A 19,605-nucleotide genomic window follows, 5' to 3' on the forward strand; every position below is an offset into this window, starting at 1 on the left:
CTCAGAGGAACAATATTTGGTTTATAAGGAGGCTTTTGAATTTGGTACCCTTGGTGATGATATTAATAAAGGTATTATTAAGTTGCTCCCTAAAGGAGGTGATAGATCCCAGGTCAAAAACTAGAGGCTTGTTACTCTTTTAAATCTGTCTTGCAGAATCATTGCCAAATTGTTGGCTAGAAGGATTGTAAGGATGCTTGATAGCATTGTCTCTATCACCCAAACAAGCTTCATTAGAGAAAGATACATTTTCAAAAACCTTGTCACTAGTTGGGAGGCTATGCAGTGGGCCAAAGATAGTGGGCAGAATGTTGGCATGGTTCTCTTAGATTTTGAGAAAACATATCATAGAATTGAGTGGAAATTTGTGATTGAAGTCTTGAGAAGGCTAGGGTTCCCTCCCTCCTTTTGCAAATGGGTTGACATCTTGTTCAAAGATACCTCCACAGTTATTGATGTTAATGGGGAATTATTTGAGACTATCCCTTTGGGCAGATCCATCAGGCAAGGATGCCCTTTGGCCCCTTCTCTATTTGTTCTTGTTATTGATGCCTTGACTTATATTCTCAATGCCAATGATTTGGGCCCCTCAGTTAAAGGTATCTCCTTACCTAATTATGAAGAGCTTCTCCTTGAGCAGTTTGCAGATGATACAGCCCTCTTTGTAGAATTGTCTTAATCTAATTTTGGTAATTTGATGGACAGGTTATAGTTGTTTTATAAAGCCTTTAGGGCTAAGATCTCCCCTATGAAATCTTTTATTATTGGATGGGATAGTTCCTCTCTTGATTGGACAAAAAATCAAGAGCGGCAATGGGTTGGTCCTACAAGCATTGTGAGGTATCTTGGTATTCCCTTCTCTATTGCTATTGAGCCCTCTCTGAAGGATAAGTGGACTTGGTTCTACAGTAAAATTGAAAATAAACATTTGAAGTGGCAAACCCACATGAAATCTTTTATTAATTGTCTTAATCTAATTTTGGTAATTTGATGGACAGGTTATAGTTGTTTTATAAAGCCTTTAGGGCTAAGATCTCCCCTATGAAATCTTTTATTATTGGATGGGATAGTTCCTCTCTTGATTGGACAAAAAATCAAGAGCGGCAATGGGTTGGTCCTACAAGCATTGTGAGGTATCTTGGTATTCCCTTCTCTATTGCTATTGAGCCCTCTCTGAAGGATAAGTGGACTTGGTTCTACAGTAAAATTGAAAATAAACATTTGAAGTGGCAAACCCACATGCTTTCACTTGTTGGGAGAGCCCAAGCTGCTCAAAAGATCCTCTCCTCCCATATTGCTTATTATGCTTTGGCTTGGTTGTTTGCTAAGTATCAAAGTAATAGAATTGAGAAAACTTTGAGTAATTTTCTTTGGTTTGATGGTATGGGGAATCATATGAGGCACTGTGTAAAATGGGAGTGGTGTTGTTAACCTAAAGATTTGGGGAGATTGGGCACGAGAGATATCAAGAAGCAAGGAATTGCTCTTGCCTCTAAATGGATCCTCAATTCTCTTGTTGGCAATGAACCATGGAAATTTTTAGCATGAAAAATTCTGGTCAGGTCTATAATCAAGAAAGACAAACAACGGGCTGATATTCCACTAGTGGACCTTGTCCTTGGGGACGTTGATGTTAGAGTGGCACACTAAAAAATCTTCCCGTCCATTTGGAAAGCCTGGAACCAAGTGAGGCATTTGATTTATCCAAGGTATGATGTGGGTAAGGATCTATACTACTATTCTATTAAGGATAGATCTATTTGGTGGGGCATGCATCTTAGTAATAAACCTTTAGCCTTAATTCAATGCCACTCAACCAAAATTTGGAACATGAAACACATATCTCTACTTCAGGATATTGATGTTGATAACCGAATGGGTACTTGTGATGATATTAGGTGCAAATTCAATATTCCTAATTCTCAAAAGAAGACTTATTCCTTAATTAGTAAGGCGCTTGGCTCTTTCCTTCCTCATAAAAGCTTCAATACTAAGCATTTTTTGGAGCAGATTTGAGGGAAAGATTGTAAGCCTCTTAGTGATTTTTCTAGCAGGCCAATTTATAAGCTTTTGAATCATGGTCTAGATATCATTGACATAATCAATCAGGTTTGGGATGTGGAATGGTCATATTCTAGGTGGCAAATTTTTTTTTATCTTTTTTTGGCATTCCCATGTTGAGCTAGAAAAAATCTTGTTTCAGGTGGCTTCCCATTCTTAAAATGCTTTTTGTTGGGTCTTTTCTTCCTAATTGGTAAACAGTTTCTCACTTGCTCTATTTGTTAGTGTAATGAGTCCTTTGAACACCTTTTTTTTAGTGTGAGTTTGCAAGCAAAGTCTAGTCAATTTCTTTGGTAACTCTTTAAAATGGAAAAAAAAAACTTGGTCTTTCTTGGCATGAAATTCTTGCTGGTTTTGTGGAGGTTTTTAACTTAAAGTTGAACACTCTTTGGTTTGCTCTTACTAATGAAATTTTGTGGTTCATTTGGAAGCAAAGGAATGAGGAGCTTTTTCAAGGAAGACAACAGGACTTTACTAGGTTATTTATGACACTCACCCAATCTCTTATCACCTCATAGGTCATTGCCATCATTGAAGTTCCAAGAGAAAGGTTTATGGAGATGCTTAGAGAAGGGCAACATGATGTTGTTTCAAGAAGACATCCAGATGTAAAATTGTGTACCCAATGAATAGGATGTTGCTAACTACAATCACAATACCGCCAATTTTCCACCTCTTCAGGATGATCACCACAGTTTGGTAGAACTTGAGGAAGTCTAGTAGGAGGCTACCCATTTCATTGAAAGCAACATTCACAAGTAAGATGCTAACAGTAATCAAGTTGAAGATGCTTTCTATGGAGATAGTTGGAATTTGAGCAACTAAGTTTCAAAAGCAATTTTAATGATGGATGGAATTGATCTATTTGGTCTAATTTTTAGTCTCTTTTTGAATAGAAGCTCGGGCCTATATATTTGATTGTTATGTCAAAGTACGTTGAATCAAAGTCCCATGTAATTGAAGCAATGTCTGTTGTAATTGGTATTTAGTATACTCAGCTTAGGATGCTACCACAGTAGTGGCAATACAATTCTGACATTTTTTGCTTTTGTATTCAGTTGATCAACTATCTCTAATAGAAAAGTTTGTTTAATTGATGACTAACCAAAAACTGTAAAAGGATTATCTCTAGGTCAATTCAATCCAACTAAAGCTACAACATTAACACTCCCTCTTAGCTAGGGAGGATTGTTATAGAACACATTATGCTCTCAAGCATATAGAGGGATATCATCTCAATATGATATTCTTGGAATCACATATTAAAAAATATCAACATATATCCATCAAAATAGATGTTATCTTTTGATATCATCCAACTATGATTAAACAAGGAATATCAACCATATGATATTCATCATACTTATATTCTCTTGGTATGTGCACTGGAATCATGTCCATGATGCCAACCAAGAGAATATGTCATATCCTAAAGGGATATGTGTTATCTAATCTCCAGGACAGCAACTTAATGTAATCTATCAGAATAACAAGTGGCTATCATGATCTGAGGGACAACAATTGAATATTAAATAGTAAATAGGTTGTTATGGCCTCTAGAACAACTTAATGTAGTCCATCATGACAAGTATTATGATCTCCAGGACAGCAACTGAATGTAGTCCATTATGAATAGCAAATAGGTTGTCATGACCTCTTGGATAACTTAATGTAGTCTATCATGACAAGTATCATGATCTTTGGGACAGAAACTTAATGTAGTCCACCATGATACGAATGTTATCATGACCTCCACGACAACATAATGTAGTCCATCATGATAACAGGTCAAGCCATTGTGATGATCACCACCTTGCAAAAACGGCCATAATCAAACATCGATGAAAGATCGTCGTCTCTCATGATATTTTTCAACAAATTCATGTAGTAATTCACATGATATCCACCATGACTCATGTTATAGGGTGGATCCACCATAGCTTCTCCTAGAGGGTGGAATAAGGATTTTCACCTCAAACTTATCTCTCATAGAGAAGAAAGTATTATGAGGGAATGCATTTGGAACTTCTTTTTTTCACAAAAAAACACTAACCTTTTGACCTCCTTGTCAAGGTTACTTCTAATCAAGTGTCAAAAATCCCTCTAAATTTGATATCAGCTTTTGAGCTTCTTGTTCAAAATTGCCTTTCAAGAAGTGTCAGATGTCAAAATCTCTCAAGTTAACTGGAACATGTCCTCTATCTGCTCCCTCTCTTTGCCCAAAGTTGCCTCTAATGAACTATCACACTCTCTCTTGATATCGAAAGATACTTCATAATCTCAACCATCAAAGATATTTGCTTCAAGAGTCTCACTCGATCAAAGCATGGTTAGTAGATTTCTAGTGAATTCTAGACCAAAACTTCTTTGGCGCCACTATATAAGATTGAGTTTTGCACAATATTTGGTAGCATGTGTAAAGTAACAACCTTCTTTTCCTGCAAGAAATACAATTCATAGAGAGAATACAAAGAGTAGATAAATGTAATACTTCTAGATAACAAATACTTATCTACACATGAATGGAACATCTCCCCTCTAGAGAATGGTTTTAAGTGGGAATGGAACATCGTTTATCATCCCCCCCCCCTCCCCAACACCCCCCCAACAATGTAAAATTCCAACTTATTAAAAAATATTTTGATTATAACACATTGGGATTATTTCCAAAGGATTTTAGTTATGAAGTGTTGTGACTTTTCGAAAAGATTAGAACTATGAGGTGTTGTGACATTTCAAAGGATTTGTATTATGAAAGGTTGCGACTCTTGGAAAACAAGAAACAAAAAAAGTATATTTTGTCCTTTCCTTATAATTAGAAAGGAAGAATTTTGGAAAGTAAATATAGAGTTGAGATAATCTAGAAGGAATAATTCATTGTAAAAGTCGACTAATGATAGAGCCACATGGACTAAGAAAAGAAGAAGGTAAGAAAGGTATGTTTATGGATTATATTTGTTTAATTATATTTATGAATTTATTTATATTGATGAATCATACTTGTGGATAATATTGTGTTAACCTATGGGGTTAGCACCATGGATATTAATGAGACTCAAAGCATGGAGCATGTGAGATATTAAGATCTCCATTGTCCACCATGGCCGAGAATCAATGTGCCAGAATATTCTGATGATGTTAACATATGCATATGTGATTGGCCTTGGATGGACGAGGCCTGTCCAAGAAGAATCTTAAGGGGTGAGATCCTAAGAAGACGGCGAGGTAACTATGAGCTAGGAAGCCTGATCTGGAGATGTCGTTAAGACTGGGGTTAAATTAGAGGGTAGAGTAATATAGTTAGTTTGTTATTGTTGTGATTTTAACCATTATTTTGCAAGTATTACTTGTCCCAAACTAACCCTAATAGTGGGGACGTTACATTGGTTGTGGATACAATCAAAAGTAAGGTAACGAGATCATTCTTCAATTAATTTACGATAACAAAAAGATTTTGCAATCCACAAGGTCCCAAAAGGCTTCCTTGGTAAATACTTCTATGTACTTGAAAAGATGATAGAACAAGGGTTGTAGTGGTAAGGACTACATAGTAGTTAAAAAAATACGGCTAATAGAAAGAAAAGTGAGGATGAATAGTGGAGAAAGACAAACAAAAGGTTAAGGAACTACTGAAATCCCTCAAACATGGTAAGATTTAGTAGCCAACAAGTCTCTATAGCTTGATGTCACTAAAACTTTAGGAGATCATGAAAGTAATTGAGTTGGTTAAGTGGGATGAAAGTACACCTACCCTAATTCTAGCAGAAAGGGTTATGATAAGCATCATGGAATGCTAATTGTGGTAGGCTTTTTGATGGTCAAACTCTAGATGATAGTTTGCATTCCCAAAATTAATTTGGGATTGGAAAACCCAAAATTTATAACTTCGCAAAATTTGATACTTTAAAAAGACAAATCAATTCCCAACTACTCACATACACAAAAGAAATAATCTCTCAACACATAAAAATCATAGGAATCAATAACATAACAAAGGAGACATCTAGTCAATGACTCGAATCAAACTATATGACTCAGTTGACTGCCACCAACTAATGATGGGATTTCATTCAGTAGAGCCTATTGAGGGTTGGTAATTTTTTCAACATATCTCCTAATTTTCAAAAACACCACAAGCTAGAACCAGAAAAGAAACCTTACAAAATAATGAATTCAAAAACAATAAGTGCTTTGAGTTATAGTCATCACACATCAATTTATAGTCATCTTGGGTCGATTTACAATCATCTTGTATTTAATTGTTAATTCACTCAATAAGATAAAATTCAATGTCAAAGGGTCCCACCCCTCACAAGTTGCAATTTAGAACTCAAGTTACCCATTTTGCAAAAAAAGCTTGAGTACTTAGCAAGTATGTAAATTATGCTTTGGACTGTTCCTAGCAAATCCAGAGGAAATTCCCTCCACATGTATCCAATCCCAATGAAGTTAGTAACATTATTGTTAATTTCTCTGTCCTATCAAATACTAATTGTATACATTTTTTTTGTTGTTGGTTGCAAAGATAAAGAAAGACAACCCATGTGATTATAAAACAAAAAATACACCCACAACCAATGAAAATAGTGAAATCTGCATATTATATCAATTTATTAGCAGTTATGAGCAGGCTATGAAAAAAACATTGCAGATTCCTAATCACCAAGCTGCATAACTTCATCATTAAATCAAAAGGAGCAAGAAAACAAAAGGTGATCTCTAAGATTCTAACTTGTAACACATGTATTATAAATACAAACTCCTTGAAAAGAAATGTAGGAAAGTTGAAACTAACCTCCTCTAAAGACAAAACTAGATGAGGTCGAAAATTTGTGATAAAACTTGGAGCAACCTGCATGCAGGATCAATATTTATGTCATTAACATTATGAAGCCATAACCATCGCTTGTAATTAGACACGATTTAATGACTCTTATCAACTTCCAACTACACATACAATATGTTAAGCATATTTTAAAAGTCATGCTCATGCTTGGGTAAAAAACTTATAAGAATTTGCCTAAATAAAAATAAAGTAAATGGTGGCTCCAAACACATTTGAACACATTAAAAAAAACATTGAGAGGGTTCAAATTATGATGTAAATCACTAAAGCCTACTATCACTTCACAATACAATTAGTCTAAGTATGACTTAGTGATTAAAAATGAGAGAGATCCTCTATGCTATTCTTCAAGACTATGATCACCGACACCATGTCATTCCTTACCCTTGCGATTTTCTTTTCAAACCTCCATATTGATCATTGTCTTCTATCCATTATTCGTCTTTATGTTTGATCTGATGTTCATATTGATGGAAATATTGTCACTAATGTCAAAGATCTGCGGGATGATATTGTTAGGATTTGTCATTGATGTCATAGAAGTTATACTTTTTTTTTAATGAGATACAATGAGAATGCTAGATATGGATGTTAAAAGAACCTCCCAAAATCCATGGGCTAGAAATATAAGTCAAGTTTATATTGTTGATTATGCACTCTTGAAGATTTAAAGATAGAGGGATCAACAACTAAGCGTGAATAAAGAAGAATGAATACACAACTCGATAACAGGAATTTATATTTGCAGATGGTACTATAAGTTGAATGTGACCAGTATTTGCAGAAAATATTTATCACAAGACTATGATCAACGTCTGTCAAAGATTGGCATCAAGAATATAAAATCAAGTTGAATATTGTAAAGATGATAGAAAAGTGTAGTTGGAATAAAGTAACTATTATGTTAGTACTTGTTAAAGCTAGTCGGGTTGAGTAGTTAGGTGGTGAGGAAATGCGTCAGTTGGTTTCCAACAAACTGACCCTTCTATAAATGTCCGGAACATTGGTATTGTACGGGTGTGGTTTTTTGGTATTAATAAAGAAATCATTTCCTTGCCTACTTGTAGCGTGGTATGAACGGTATGTTTAGTTTTTACTTCATATGCATCAATTGGACCATTCTATGTACCTGTGAAATAATATAATATTTCCACTCTACATTTTTGGCGTCGTTGCCTAAGTCCGAACCTAGAGGTTGGCAGGACGGAGTAATGGGAAGGCCTTTGTATCACTCATCCAAGTAATAAATAGTGACGGTAAGAGGAGGAAATAACTAGGGAAAATCAGTTGACATGTGATTTGATGTTGGCATGGGAAGTTGCGGTCGATCAGTACGTACGAAGGGAAGCCTAAGAGAACGGTCCCTAAAGGTACGGTACGTGACGAATTTTTGATGCCACCAACGGTATATGATCTCCTGGGAGAGATTCCTTGCCTATTAGCAAGTAGTTTGTTAGGAGTAAAAGAGAAAGACAATAAAATTGATTCATGCCCCTAATTCCAAATATATATCCCAAGGAGGTACAAGGAGAAGAAATTGAGGAAGAAGTCGCCTTGAGGGTACTACATCTCCAGCAACAGTAGGAGAGACATCATAACTTGAAGGGAGGACAAGGGGATTCCACAAGAATCCAAGAAGGATTGATCAAGCATACAATCAGAGGTATAGCAAATTTGGTCATCTTGGAGACACCAGCAAGGAAGTTGGAAGACAGAAATCCAAAGATGCCTACGGGGAAAGATCTCCAACAGGAGCAAAGTCAAGAAGAAGAAGATACTTTTTGTAGTTCCTCCGCGAGAGCGAACTTCTAGTCCGGAGGAAGTGTTCCATCCGGAGGAAGTGTTTCATCGAGAGGTGTCCCATTGGGAGAAAGTGTTGGGGGAAGTGTTCCATTAGGAGGAAGTGTTCAAAGAAGTGTTCCCACAAGAGGGAAAAAACCTCACATAATGGCTATAGACAAACAAAAATTGCCAAGGTTCACAGGGGACGACTCAGAGGATCCCGCTCGGCACTGTAAGACATGCATAATAATATGGCAAGCGAATGGAGAAAATGACCTAGCAGAATGGTTAAAAGCCTTCCCCGCCACACTAAGGGGTATTGCCATTGATTGGTATACTGACATGGACGTAGCAAAGAAAAACACCTGTAGTAATATCTGTACAACTTTTGAAGAGGAATTTAGACTGTTGAGAGACAACGATGAAATTGGAACAGAGATTTATAACACAAGACAAGGGAAAAGTGAATATGTCAAAGCCTATACTAGATGATTGAAAGAGCTCATAGGGAAACTGGACAACAAGCTAGCAGATGGACTAAAGAAACGATGGTTCATTAAAGGACTAACATCGTCCCATAGGAAAAAAATGAAGATAGTTCCACCATCAACCTTTGGGGATGTGTGTACTCACACCATGGACATAGAAAGTGAAAGTAAAACCTCTAAGGCGAGAAGGCATGGAAGCTCTAATGAAAGTTCGGAAGAGAGCGAAGAAGAATCCAAAACTATTCAAGCCTTAAGAAAAGATCTAAGACGATTGTGGCAGGGAGTAAAGAAGATAAGCAAGAAGGGAAAGAACTCTAGTGTACTGACTGTGAAAAGGAAGGGCATACAAAAGGATCTTGACTGAAGAAAGCATTTTGCAAGATTTGTCAAATAACAGGGCACATAATTAAAGATTGTCCTTACAATTTAAAAACACGGAGTGCTCAACTATTCCTAACCCAAGGGGAACAATCCACAACACCCTCTACTCCTTAGAAGAATACAAATACAGAAGCCTCATAGGAGGACATAGAAACAACAGGAGAAAAAGTAACAATAATAGCAATCACAATAGCATTAACAACACACCCCGGCATCCACTTTAGTATGATTCCAAAGGGAGACCAATGATCCAGTGTAGGAGATGCAATGAATGGGGACACTTTGCACGAGATTGCCAAAGCGAAGGAGGAAAAAATGGATGGATGCTATGTAAATGGTGTGGGCCAAGTAATCATGAAGATGCAAATTGCTCGAGACAAAAGGGAGTGACTATGTTAGACATTAAAGATGTAGAAGACGAAATTCTTGCGGTGACCAAGATGCAAGCTAGAAAATTAACCTACCCAGATGCTAGTACGAAGGCGGAAAGATTTCATGAAGCAAAGAAAGACATTCAAGATAGCATGGGGGAGCAAGGAAAGACAACAACGGAAAACCCTACTTCCAGTAGGGGTATAACAAATATTGTGAGGCAAGTACTAGAAACTGCTATCCCAGTAAAACTAGCTGATTTATTAGAAACTTTACCCTAATTGCAGGTGGCACTAACACAAGGGGCAAAACCGAGAGAGAATCTCAAAGAAAGAGAAGGAAGAAGAAGTACACATAGAAGACCGTACATTGTTCACCATAGGGATGGGGAGAACACCAGCGATAGTAGAGATGGAGATACTAGGGTGCAAACTCTCAAATACTATTGTGGATGGAGGTTCCAGTGTAAATGTCTTATCAGAAGAAACATGGAAGGAATTAGGGAAACATAAACTCTAGCCTCCAACATTTCAACTAGTACGAGTGGACCAACATGGAATCAAGAGTATAGGAACGCTGATGGGACAAAAAGTCATTGTTGGTATGCAACAATTTTTTATTGATTTTGTGGTTATCCCTTTAGAAAAGAAAGTGTACAATGCTTTAGTAGGCAAGGGATGGTTGGTCGCAGCAAAAGCTACCCATAATTGGAAATGGAAGACGCTATCTATTGAGACTGAAGGAAGAAAGTACATCATAGATCTCAGAAACCAATCAGTAAGTCAAGACTTGGCATCAAACTCTAAAGGAGAAAACTATGAAGGGATAGAACCAGATGAGGAAGGGGTGCTCAGACTAGGGGAATGCTCAGACGACAACACAAATTCCCTTAATGGATTATTCCACTAGCAAAATGGAATAATCCATTATGAAGTTTTCCATGCATAATGTAATATGTTACAAATACAGGACTCTCAATCGGAAGGAAGGTACTTGGAGGAGTACATGGAGTATGGGGCAGTAAAGTCATCTACTCTGGATAACAAACCTATCAAAGACCTAGTAAACGGGTCTAAGTTAAAAGCATTTAAGGATAGAAATAAATTAGCAAGTACCCATTTTTTGGGTACAGAAAAAGAACAAGTACACGAAACAAGGAGTACAAGTATTGAAGGAGAACGATTTGAACCAAGTCTATATGAAGAGGAATTACAGAACATACTTACCATAACAATGGAGAAAGCACGAGCCACAGGAACAAAGAAAGGAACAACTGTACGGACGTCTATACCGAAGGAGAGAAGCAGTGAAGGGCATACAGTGTTAGAAAGAAAGGTAGGGAAGCCCCTCATATGGAAACATCCCGTATGGCAAGATCCTGCAAGGAAAAATCTCGTACGGCAAGGTCCTTCCATACAGCAACATCCTCCAAGGCACATTTTCATACAGTAGCAACACCCTATACAACCACATCTTGCAAGGCAACCTCTCACATGACAAAAGCATCCCGTACGGTAATAGCTTGTTAGACAAAATTCCGTACGGCACCATCACTTCTAGCATCATTCTGTACTATAGCATAATCCCATACGGCAGCTTCTTGTACAATATCCTATATGGAAACATCACTTCCAGCAGCATCCTTACGTATGGCAGAATTTTGTACTATGACATCATTCCAAGCAAGAGACTATATAGTAGACTTTCGTACTGCAGACCTCTGTACAGCAGACTTCCGTACTAAAGAATTTTGTACTATAGAAACAAGTCGTACGTTAGAAGACGGTGCAAGCAATGGTACCTGTCAATTTGGAGAACAAGGAAGGGCTTTGTGGCAAACAGTTACATTGTAAGAATGGGTGGTACAGTTGGTACAGGTGGCATATACAACTAGTTAAAAAGATCTAAGAACTAAAACAACATCACACAATGGTGAACTTAAGCGTAGGAAACCCAAGCAGAGGGAGCATTAGTGACTCCAAAAAGTAGACGCCTGCGGCACTGAAAGAAAAGAAAGAGATAAAGGAGATGGCAAAGGGCAGCGGAAGCATTGGCGGGTTATGGCTGCCACCTCTCATTAGTGGGAAGCAAAAAAAGTGGCCACGGAGGAAGCCTAGAAGATAGAGAAAGCAAATCCGAGCATAGAGATGTCCTCCCATCCCTCTTCTTGAAGCCAAAGTTATTTTTATCATGTTGAGCAGTCGTCTCGAAGACATTTTTTTTGGGGGGGGGGGGGATAGATGTAATCAGAATAAAATAACTATTACGTTAGTACTTGTTAAAGCTAGTCAGGTTGGGCAGTTAGGTGGTGAGGAAATGCATTGGTTGGTTTCCAACCAACCAACCCTTCTATAAATGTTTGGAACATTGGTATTGTACGAGTGTGGTTTCTTGGTATTAATAAAGAAATCATTTCCTTGCCTACTTGTATCGTGGTATGAACGGTATGTTTAGTTTTTACTTCATATGCATCAATTGGACCATTCTGTGTACCTATGAAATTGTATGATATTTTCACTCTGCAAAAAGCTAATGATGAAGTTGCCAATAATATTAAGGAGACATGCCAACAGAATACAAAGGAAGAATATCCAATACATTACTGTGTGGGTGCATCGTTACTAAAATCTGTGATAAATTTACACAAGGAAGAATCAAACATGTTCGAACTGAAAAGAGAAACAGGGGAGCCATGACAAAGGCAATGCCCCTAAGGAAAAAATTATTAAAGCATCCAATAAAGTGCGAGGGGATTGACGATATCAAGAATAGACAGTGTAAGGAACAGTAATGACATTTTAAAGTAACAGTCTGCAGCGGCAAAACCAAAGCTGGAAAATAATACATGCAATTTTTAATATGAACAAAATTCATCTCTCCGTGAGTATTATGTAAAAACAATAGCATGAAAATATTGATCATAATTTCCTAACATCGGTTATATAAGCAAATAATCCTCAATACAATAACACTTGAAGCCCGACAATCCAAAAAGCATAAGAATGAGCAAACCAGTGATGTTGGATTAGAGTTTTGCAGACCACAGGAGAAGTGGTAAGAAACAGAAAGTACCGTCAAAGACTTATGTGTTTGTCATATATAGGTTGAAAGAAAGTGGAAAAGTAATACAACGATCAAATTGATTGAATATGTAAGGCAGTGCTAAGTATTAAACAGAGACAAACGATTGTCATAGCAATGTAAAAAGGATTCAAATAGAGACAAATTTGTAAACACATCTGTAATAAATTCTGATGAAGTTTATATCAACAGCAGCGAACAGTAGTAAAGACAATCACTGGCAGCATTCAAATTTTTGTTGAAGTTGATTCCCAAACATGGAAATCTCAGAATATTCAAAACGATGATATAAGATGGTGTCTTCAGGAATATTTAATAGCAGACAAAGCATACAGATATCCTCATCAAATAATGGTGAAATCAGTCTTATATGTTCAAACAAATATACGTATGATAATGCTTGGAGACTAATGTGTTTGGGATTCATACGGCAATGAAAAGAATATCAAAGGCACAATCAGGTATGTCAGCAAGAAAAAAAGCAATGGAAAATATGAAAATTAACAAACAGTGCTAAAATGAACATACATATCAATCTATAGTTATGAAGAAATAAAGTTGTGATAAAGTTCAGTGTGATAATATTTGACAAAATGATAACAGCGATGATATGAAGCAATTATATATATGCAAATATTAAAATAACATTGCCAGATATGTGCGAATGGGAGTCAGCCAGCAATAAGACAAATGAAATGGTCTGAGATGAATTAGAGATGGTCCCATGACAATTCAGAATAATATCTACTATGATAGTTATTATGGATATAATAAACTATCAAAACAACCGGTGGTTTCTAATTAATAAAGGGACATAAGTAAAACAAATCCAATTAGTTAATAAGGTATATGATATTGAGATATGACTTTTCACTTTGAAAAGTCACACCTTCAAATGAGAATATTATAAATAAAGACTTATTGTATTTGCAAAAAAAAGAAGAGAAGAATATTTCAAAGAGTGAAACAAAGGAGAGTGTGTGATAAGTGATGTGGAGTGATTAAAAAGAAAAATATATATGTAGACAAAAATATCAGAGTTGAGAAAAGCTATAAGGTAGTAAAAATATGAAGAATACTTCAAGTTCAATTTGAATATATATATATATAGTATGAGAATTTATGCAGAAATAAATGAAATATATATCAAACATATGCATATGAATGAAGGAAGGATATACAAGCTTAAATCAGGGGTAGAATAAAGGAGTGATTTAATTGCCCATCATCAGTTGAAGATAGCAACATTGCCAAGGTGGAAAAGGAGATTGTGTGTAGTGGGTTGGTGCTCACGAAGACAAGTAGTCAGGGTTGTTGCTTCTAGTAGGTCGAAGCTTGCAAAGAAAGAGAGTTAGAGCTTCCAGTGGGTCGGTGCTCATAAACATAGGGGTTGGAGCCTACAAAACATTGTAAAAGAACAAGTTTATACATATAAATCAATTATTTGTCATGGTTTTCTCCCCCATTGGGTTTCCACATAAGTCTCATGTCATTGTGTTCATGTGCATAATCATTGATTTCAGCATATAAAGTTATTAAGGCAATTGTTTAGATAAAAAGTTTTCAAATTGGGAAAGTTGTTATTGTATTGATTCACCCCCCCAACCTCTCAATATAATCATGTGTTCTTCACATATGTTTGTAATGTCCCCACTATTAAGGTTAGTTTGGGACAAGTAATACCTATTAGAATCACAACAATAACAAAACTAACTATATTATTCTAGCCTCTAATTTAACCCCAATCTTAAGGATGTCTCCAGATCAGGCTTCCTAGCTCATAGCTACCTTGTCGTCTTCCCGAGAGCACACCCCTTAAGATTCTTCTTGGACGGGCATCCTCTATCCAAGGCCAATCACATATGCATATGTTGACATCATCAAGATATTCTAGCACATTGATTCTCAGCCATGACGGACAATGGAGATCTTAATATCTCACATGCTCCATGCTTTGAGTCTCATTAATATCCATGGTGCTAACCCCATAGGTTAACACAATATTATCCACAAATATGATTCATTAATATAAATAAATTCATAAATATAATTAAACAAATATAATCCATAAACATACCTTTCTCATTGATGTAAGGAGGTAATAATTATGTTTCACTTACTAATTATGATTACTAGGCTTCTTCCAAGCCTACTAAGCATATCATATGGTATCCCTTAGGATTCTCCAAGGTTGGAGACCGAATGATTGCCCTATCCCTTATGCCACCTCACCTATTCCAAATGTCTCTACCTATACCTTCACCAAAACCCCAACAACTAACTCTCACACCTCACAACACCCCCACCACATTACTCTCCAGGATCTTTATCAACACTATATTACTATAAGCTTCCATAAGACTTAACTCATTGTCAACTAAGTGATTTCAAAACATTCACAAGGTTCTACACACCTTGGTGGGCTTCAAAACACCGATTCTCACAAACTCTTCCTACGTAGATTCTTCCTTCTAGCCCTACCTTAGGATTAGGGTAAGAAGTCCAACTCTTCTAAACACCTACCAAAACTAAAGGTAGATTCAAACATCCATTATTGAGATTAACTTAATTCCAAAATTATAGATTCCAACTTGTTCATTCAAACATATAACTTGAAGGCCCTAGTTAAGGCTATTAGGCATACAACTCTCACTCAAGCTATAACTCTCAACAATCTCAAATAACCTTACCAAATGAACTTGAATACTCCATTACCTTACTAAGACCTTTCAAACTACTGATGTTCAGGCTCCTAATGATCGAGGAGATCATTAAACTGTCAAACCCTTGTATTGTTGAGGGTTTCCTTGCCGACTACCATGATTGGTTCCTAAACTCCAATATCTCACCTTTTCTTCACTTCCAAATAGTTCTTCAGCCTCCTATGAATGAACACAATCTTCTAAACATGCATGCAGATCATACACCAACTTCTGTCACATTTTCTTTATTTTCAAATTGCTGATTCATTGTTAATGCATGCAGCAGCAACTTGCTGATTCATGGGCTTCTCCATTACAAGACACCAGGATATGGTTTTCGACTCATAAGATGGAAAACCAAACAATCAAAAGGAACCTCTCAATCTTCCCAACTTTCTACAATGAGAATATGCAGTGACTGTGATCAAATAACCTGAGAGTACATGAAGATTACTGTTCAAACAATATATGTGCAGATTTTTACCAAAATGCTGATTTATTATACAAAAACCATTCACATGCTCTTCACTTTTCTTCACCACATATCCTCTCCACATGAGATTACAATATTTTATACACAAACATGACCTTTCACCTCCTCTAAGAGATCATCCAAGATGGATGACTGCCCATCTTCTACAATTTGTCAATTTTGCAAGAAATTGCTGACAACTACTTTTTTTGGCAATTTTACACTTTTTGCATATTTTTGCATTTTATGGTTTAATATACTTTCTTGGCACCTTAAATAGGTCCAGAGGTTTATCATGACACCTTAACACTACAGTAGACTCCTATTTATACCCTTGCATGGTATTTTCCACATTTTGCCTTACTTTGACCCACATTTCCTAACATATGAACTTGGTCAACATGACCTTAATTGAACATCTAAATAACATAAAATGAAACAATTAATACCGTAATCTAACATGACTTAAACACATGCTAATTAAACTTCAAAATTCCATGGGTATGGTCAGGATGCTCCTGCACCACTCACCTTCTTCTTTTCTTGGTCCATGTGGCTCTATCCTTAGTTGGCCTTTTAATGAATTATTCCTTATAAAATTATCTCAACTCTATATTTACTTTCTAAAATTCTTCATTTTCTAAATATAAGGAAAGGACAAAATATATTTTTTGTTTCTTCTTTTCCAAGAGTCACAACCTTTCATAATACAAATCCTTTTGAAAGTCACGACACTTCATAGTTATAATCCTTTTGAAAAGTCACAACACTTTATAAATAAAATTCTTTGGAAAAGTCTCAATACTTTATAATCACAATATTTTTGAAGAGTTGCAACTATTCATAATTATGACCTTATCAAAGGTTCACATCCTTTCAATATCATTGATACCTTTTCAGAAAGTCACTTCCTTATTTTCTTCATGTTACTTTCCTCTTCTATTTTTCCTTCTTGAACTCCTCTTTTCTTTTCTTTTTCCCCCCCTCTAAAATAAACTCTCCTCCCTTTTATATCTTAATTTTAAGGAGTCATGTCTATTTGTTAAGCATATGTTGACTTTTAATTAGATTTAGTTAATTCATATTATTCTATTTTATATTATTTATTTACTTACTTATTTGTGTTTATTATTATTTGTTATTAAATTCTATTTAGAAAGTTAACATACTTTCTACAATATTGTCTCTTGTATTTTATTTTATTTCTTTATTTATTCATTGAAAATTTATTATTTATTAATTATTTAAAATATCATACTAAATATTATTTCATTGATAATATAGATTAAATAATCTGGGGGTTCCAGAAGCACCATAACTCAGTAAAGGGTTCATCTAGCTTTGGTCACAGAATAGTAGGGGCCTAGCCCTCCCCTTTACCCCCAGTCCCCTACATCTAATTGAGGTAGATTATTGTGGGGCCCTTACCTGGCCTGTAGGGGCCCCTAAAATAGATTATTGTAGGGGTCCCCTTCTATATTATTGGGCCTCCTACAATTTGGTCGGGGCACTACCCTAGTGTCTTATTTTTTATATTTTAGTATTAGTTTTAATATAACTTTATTATCATTATTTATTTAATAACATTGTATTATCTAATTATTATTATTAAAATTCTATCTTAAAATGGGGATATGAAAATGGTTGCATAGGAGTGTCAGATTTGTGTCTACCTCTAGGGATATCATGTATGCTTTGTATATCAGCGTCTTTAAGTATTAGCCGTCATTCCTCCAATTGGATGCAGTTTCCCCTTATGCTTGGTGATTCTTGCACACTCTATATGCACACTGGACTAAACTTGTTCTTGCTTTTTGTTCATCACCTTTGCCTAGTCAGATATATGTGATTTGTATGGCTACTAATGTCTCCAGATTCTAATGTTTATTTGTTGTGTCTATGTCAGCGATATCTTATTTCCAGTATCGGTAGTGTCAGTAAGGCTATATAAAATTAAATAGTGTATATCTCCATCCCTTCATCAATGGTTGCCTTCCTTCATTAGGCTAACAGGTTGCCTCTAAGAAACTAATATATGGAGTGTGAACATGTGGATATTGTGCTTTGTTAACATACGAATAGACTTTCAATCATCTCCATTCCACGATAAGATGATTCAGAAATTATTGTTGCCGGAAAATACTATAATTTTTTGTTTGATAGCAACACACTGGTGTCATCTTATCTTTATTCTTCCCATCAAAGTTTCTTTACTTGATTTCTTCCATTTTTCGTAGGAATCTCTTTCCGTATTCTCCTTCGTGTTTGCTTCCCTTACTCTCATTTGTTGATTATTATTTTTTCTTTCTGATTGATGTTATTCTCTAATATTGATTCCCCCTTATATCTGCTCGTATGTATTGTTGCCTTCTTAAATATGTTCTTGAGTGAAATGGGAAGGGTCGTGACCCAATCCTTGGGTTGCAACTATTAATAATAGTTGTTTATGTTAATTAAATCTTATTGTAATATTTTAAATATTATATTTAATATATTTTACAGATATATTTGAGGGTAATTGATGGTATTTTATATACTATTCATGAATAATATAATTATATGTTAAACATATATGACATATATTATTATTTATTATTGAATATATTTTAGATTCATGTAATAATGTTGGATGTATCAATATTACCTCTATACTAATGTATTAATATTTGATATTTTATTAATTAGCTCATATTCTAGCAATTAAAGATTATTTATTATTATGTTTTATTTTGAAATGAGGATGTTACATTAGATTATTATATATAATAGTATTCACAATATTTTCTTTTATTATAATCATAATTTGGACAATAAAATATTTTGGGATATTGTTATTATTTTTAAATTGAATTAACATAGTTATTAGTAAACTATAATTATATTTTATTTATTTAATCTTATATAACTCTGCTATTATTATATTCCTCCTTGAAAATGGGGACATTAGACTCAAGTAAAGAAGAACAAACATATTAAGAGACTCAATATTTAGAAAGCGGCTAGCTCATGAGAAGTAATGGCAGCAAGAATTTTTCAGCACAAAGTCCTCGGTAGACCATTTTGACACTATTCCATATTCTTGAACATCAGATCCAGAATTTAGGAGTCAAAATTGGACTAGGAGAACTTTAGTGAGTCTAAACAAAGACATAACCATTATGGAAGTCAACAGGAGATTGTGCCAATTGCCTATGAGGATGAGATGATGATTATTGTCTCTAAATTCTCAACATTTAAGAAAAAGAATCAAATTTATGCTATTATGGGTGAGTGTACATTTAATGCTAAAAGGAATATTTCCTCTATTATGGATCTACTTTAACCACTCCCTACTGAGTAGGTAGCCTTCTTATTAATCCTTGTGGACTTGCTTATTTATGATAGATTCTTTCCACATGCCCTAAACCATAATTAGGGTTG

At 35.4% G+C, this 19,605-nt stretch overlaps 1 protein-coding gene across 2 annotated transcripts in view; it reads right to left on the reverse strand.

Moving 5' to 3' along the window:
• Window positions 1-19,605, reverse strand: part of MST1 (mercaptopyruvate sulfurtransferase 1) — a 203,792-nt gene that overhangs the window by 46,256 nt on the left and 137,931 nt on the right. For both annotated transcript variants that reach the window (XM_089811480.1, XM_089811478.1), the window contains exon 7: window positions 6,857-6,913. In XM_089811480.1, the coding sequence (XP_089667606.1) occupies window positions 6,857-6,913 (57 nt within the window). The remainder of the gene's footprint in view (window positions 1-6,856; window positions 6,914-19,605) is intronic.

Source organism: Cupressus sempervirens, chromosome 11 (genome assembly GCF_028749045.1).
Source record: "Cupressus sempervirens isolate cs-2001-9-10 chromosome 11, ASM2874904v1, whole genome shotgun sequence".
Lineage (NCBI taxonomy): Eukaryota > Viridiplantae > Streptophyta > Pinopsida > Cupressales > Cupressaceae > Cupressus > Cupressus sempervirens.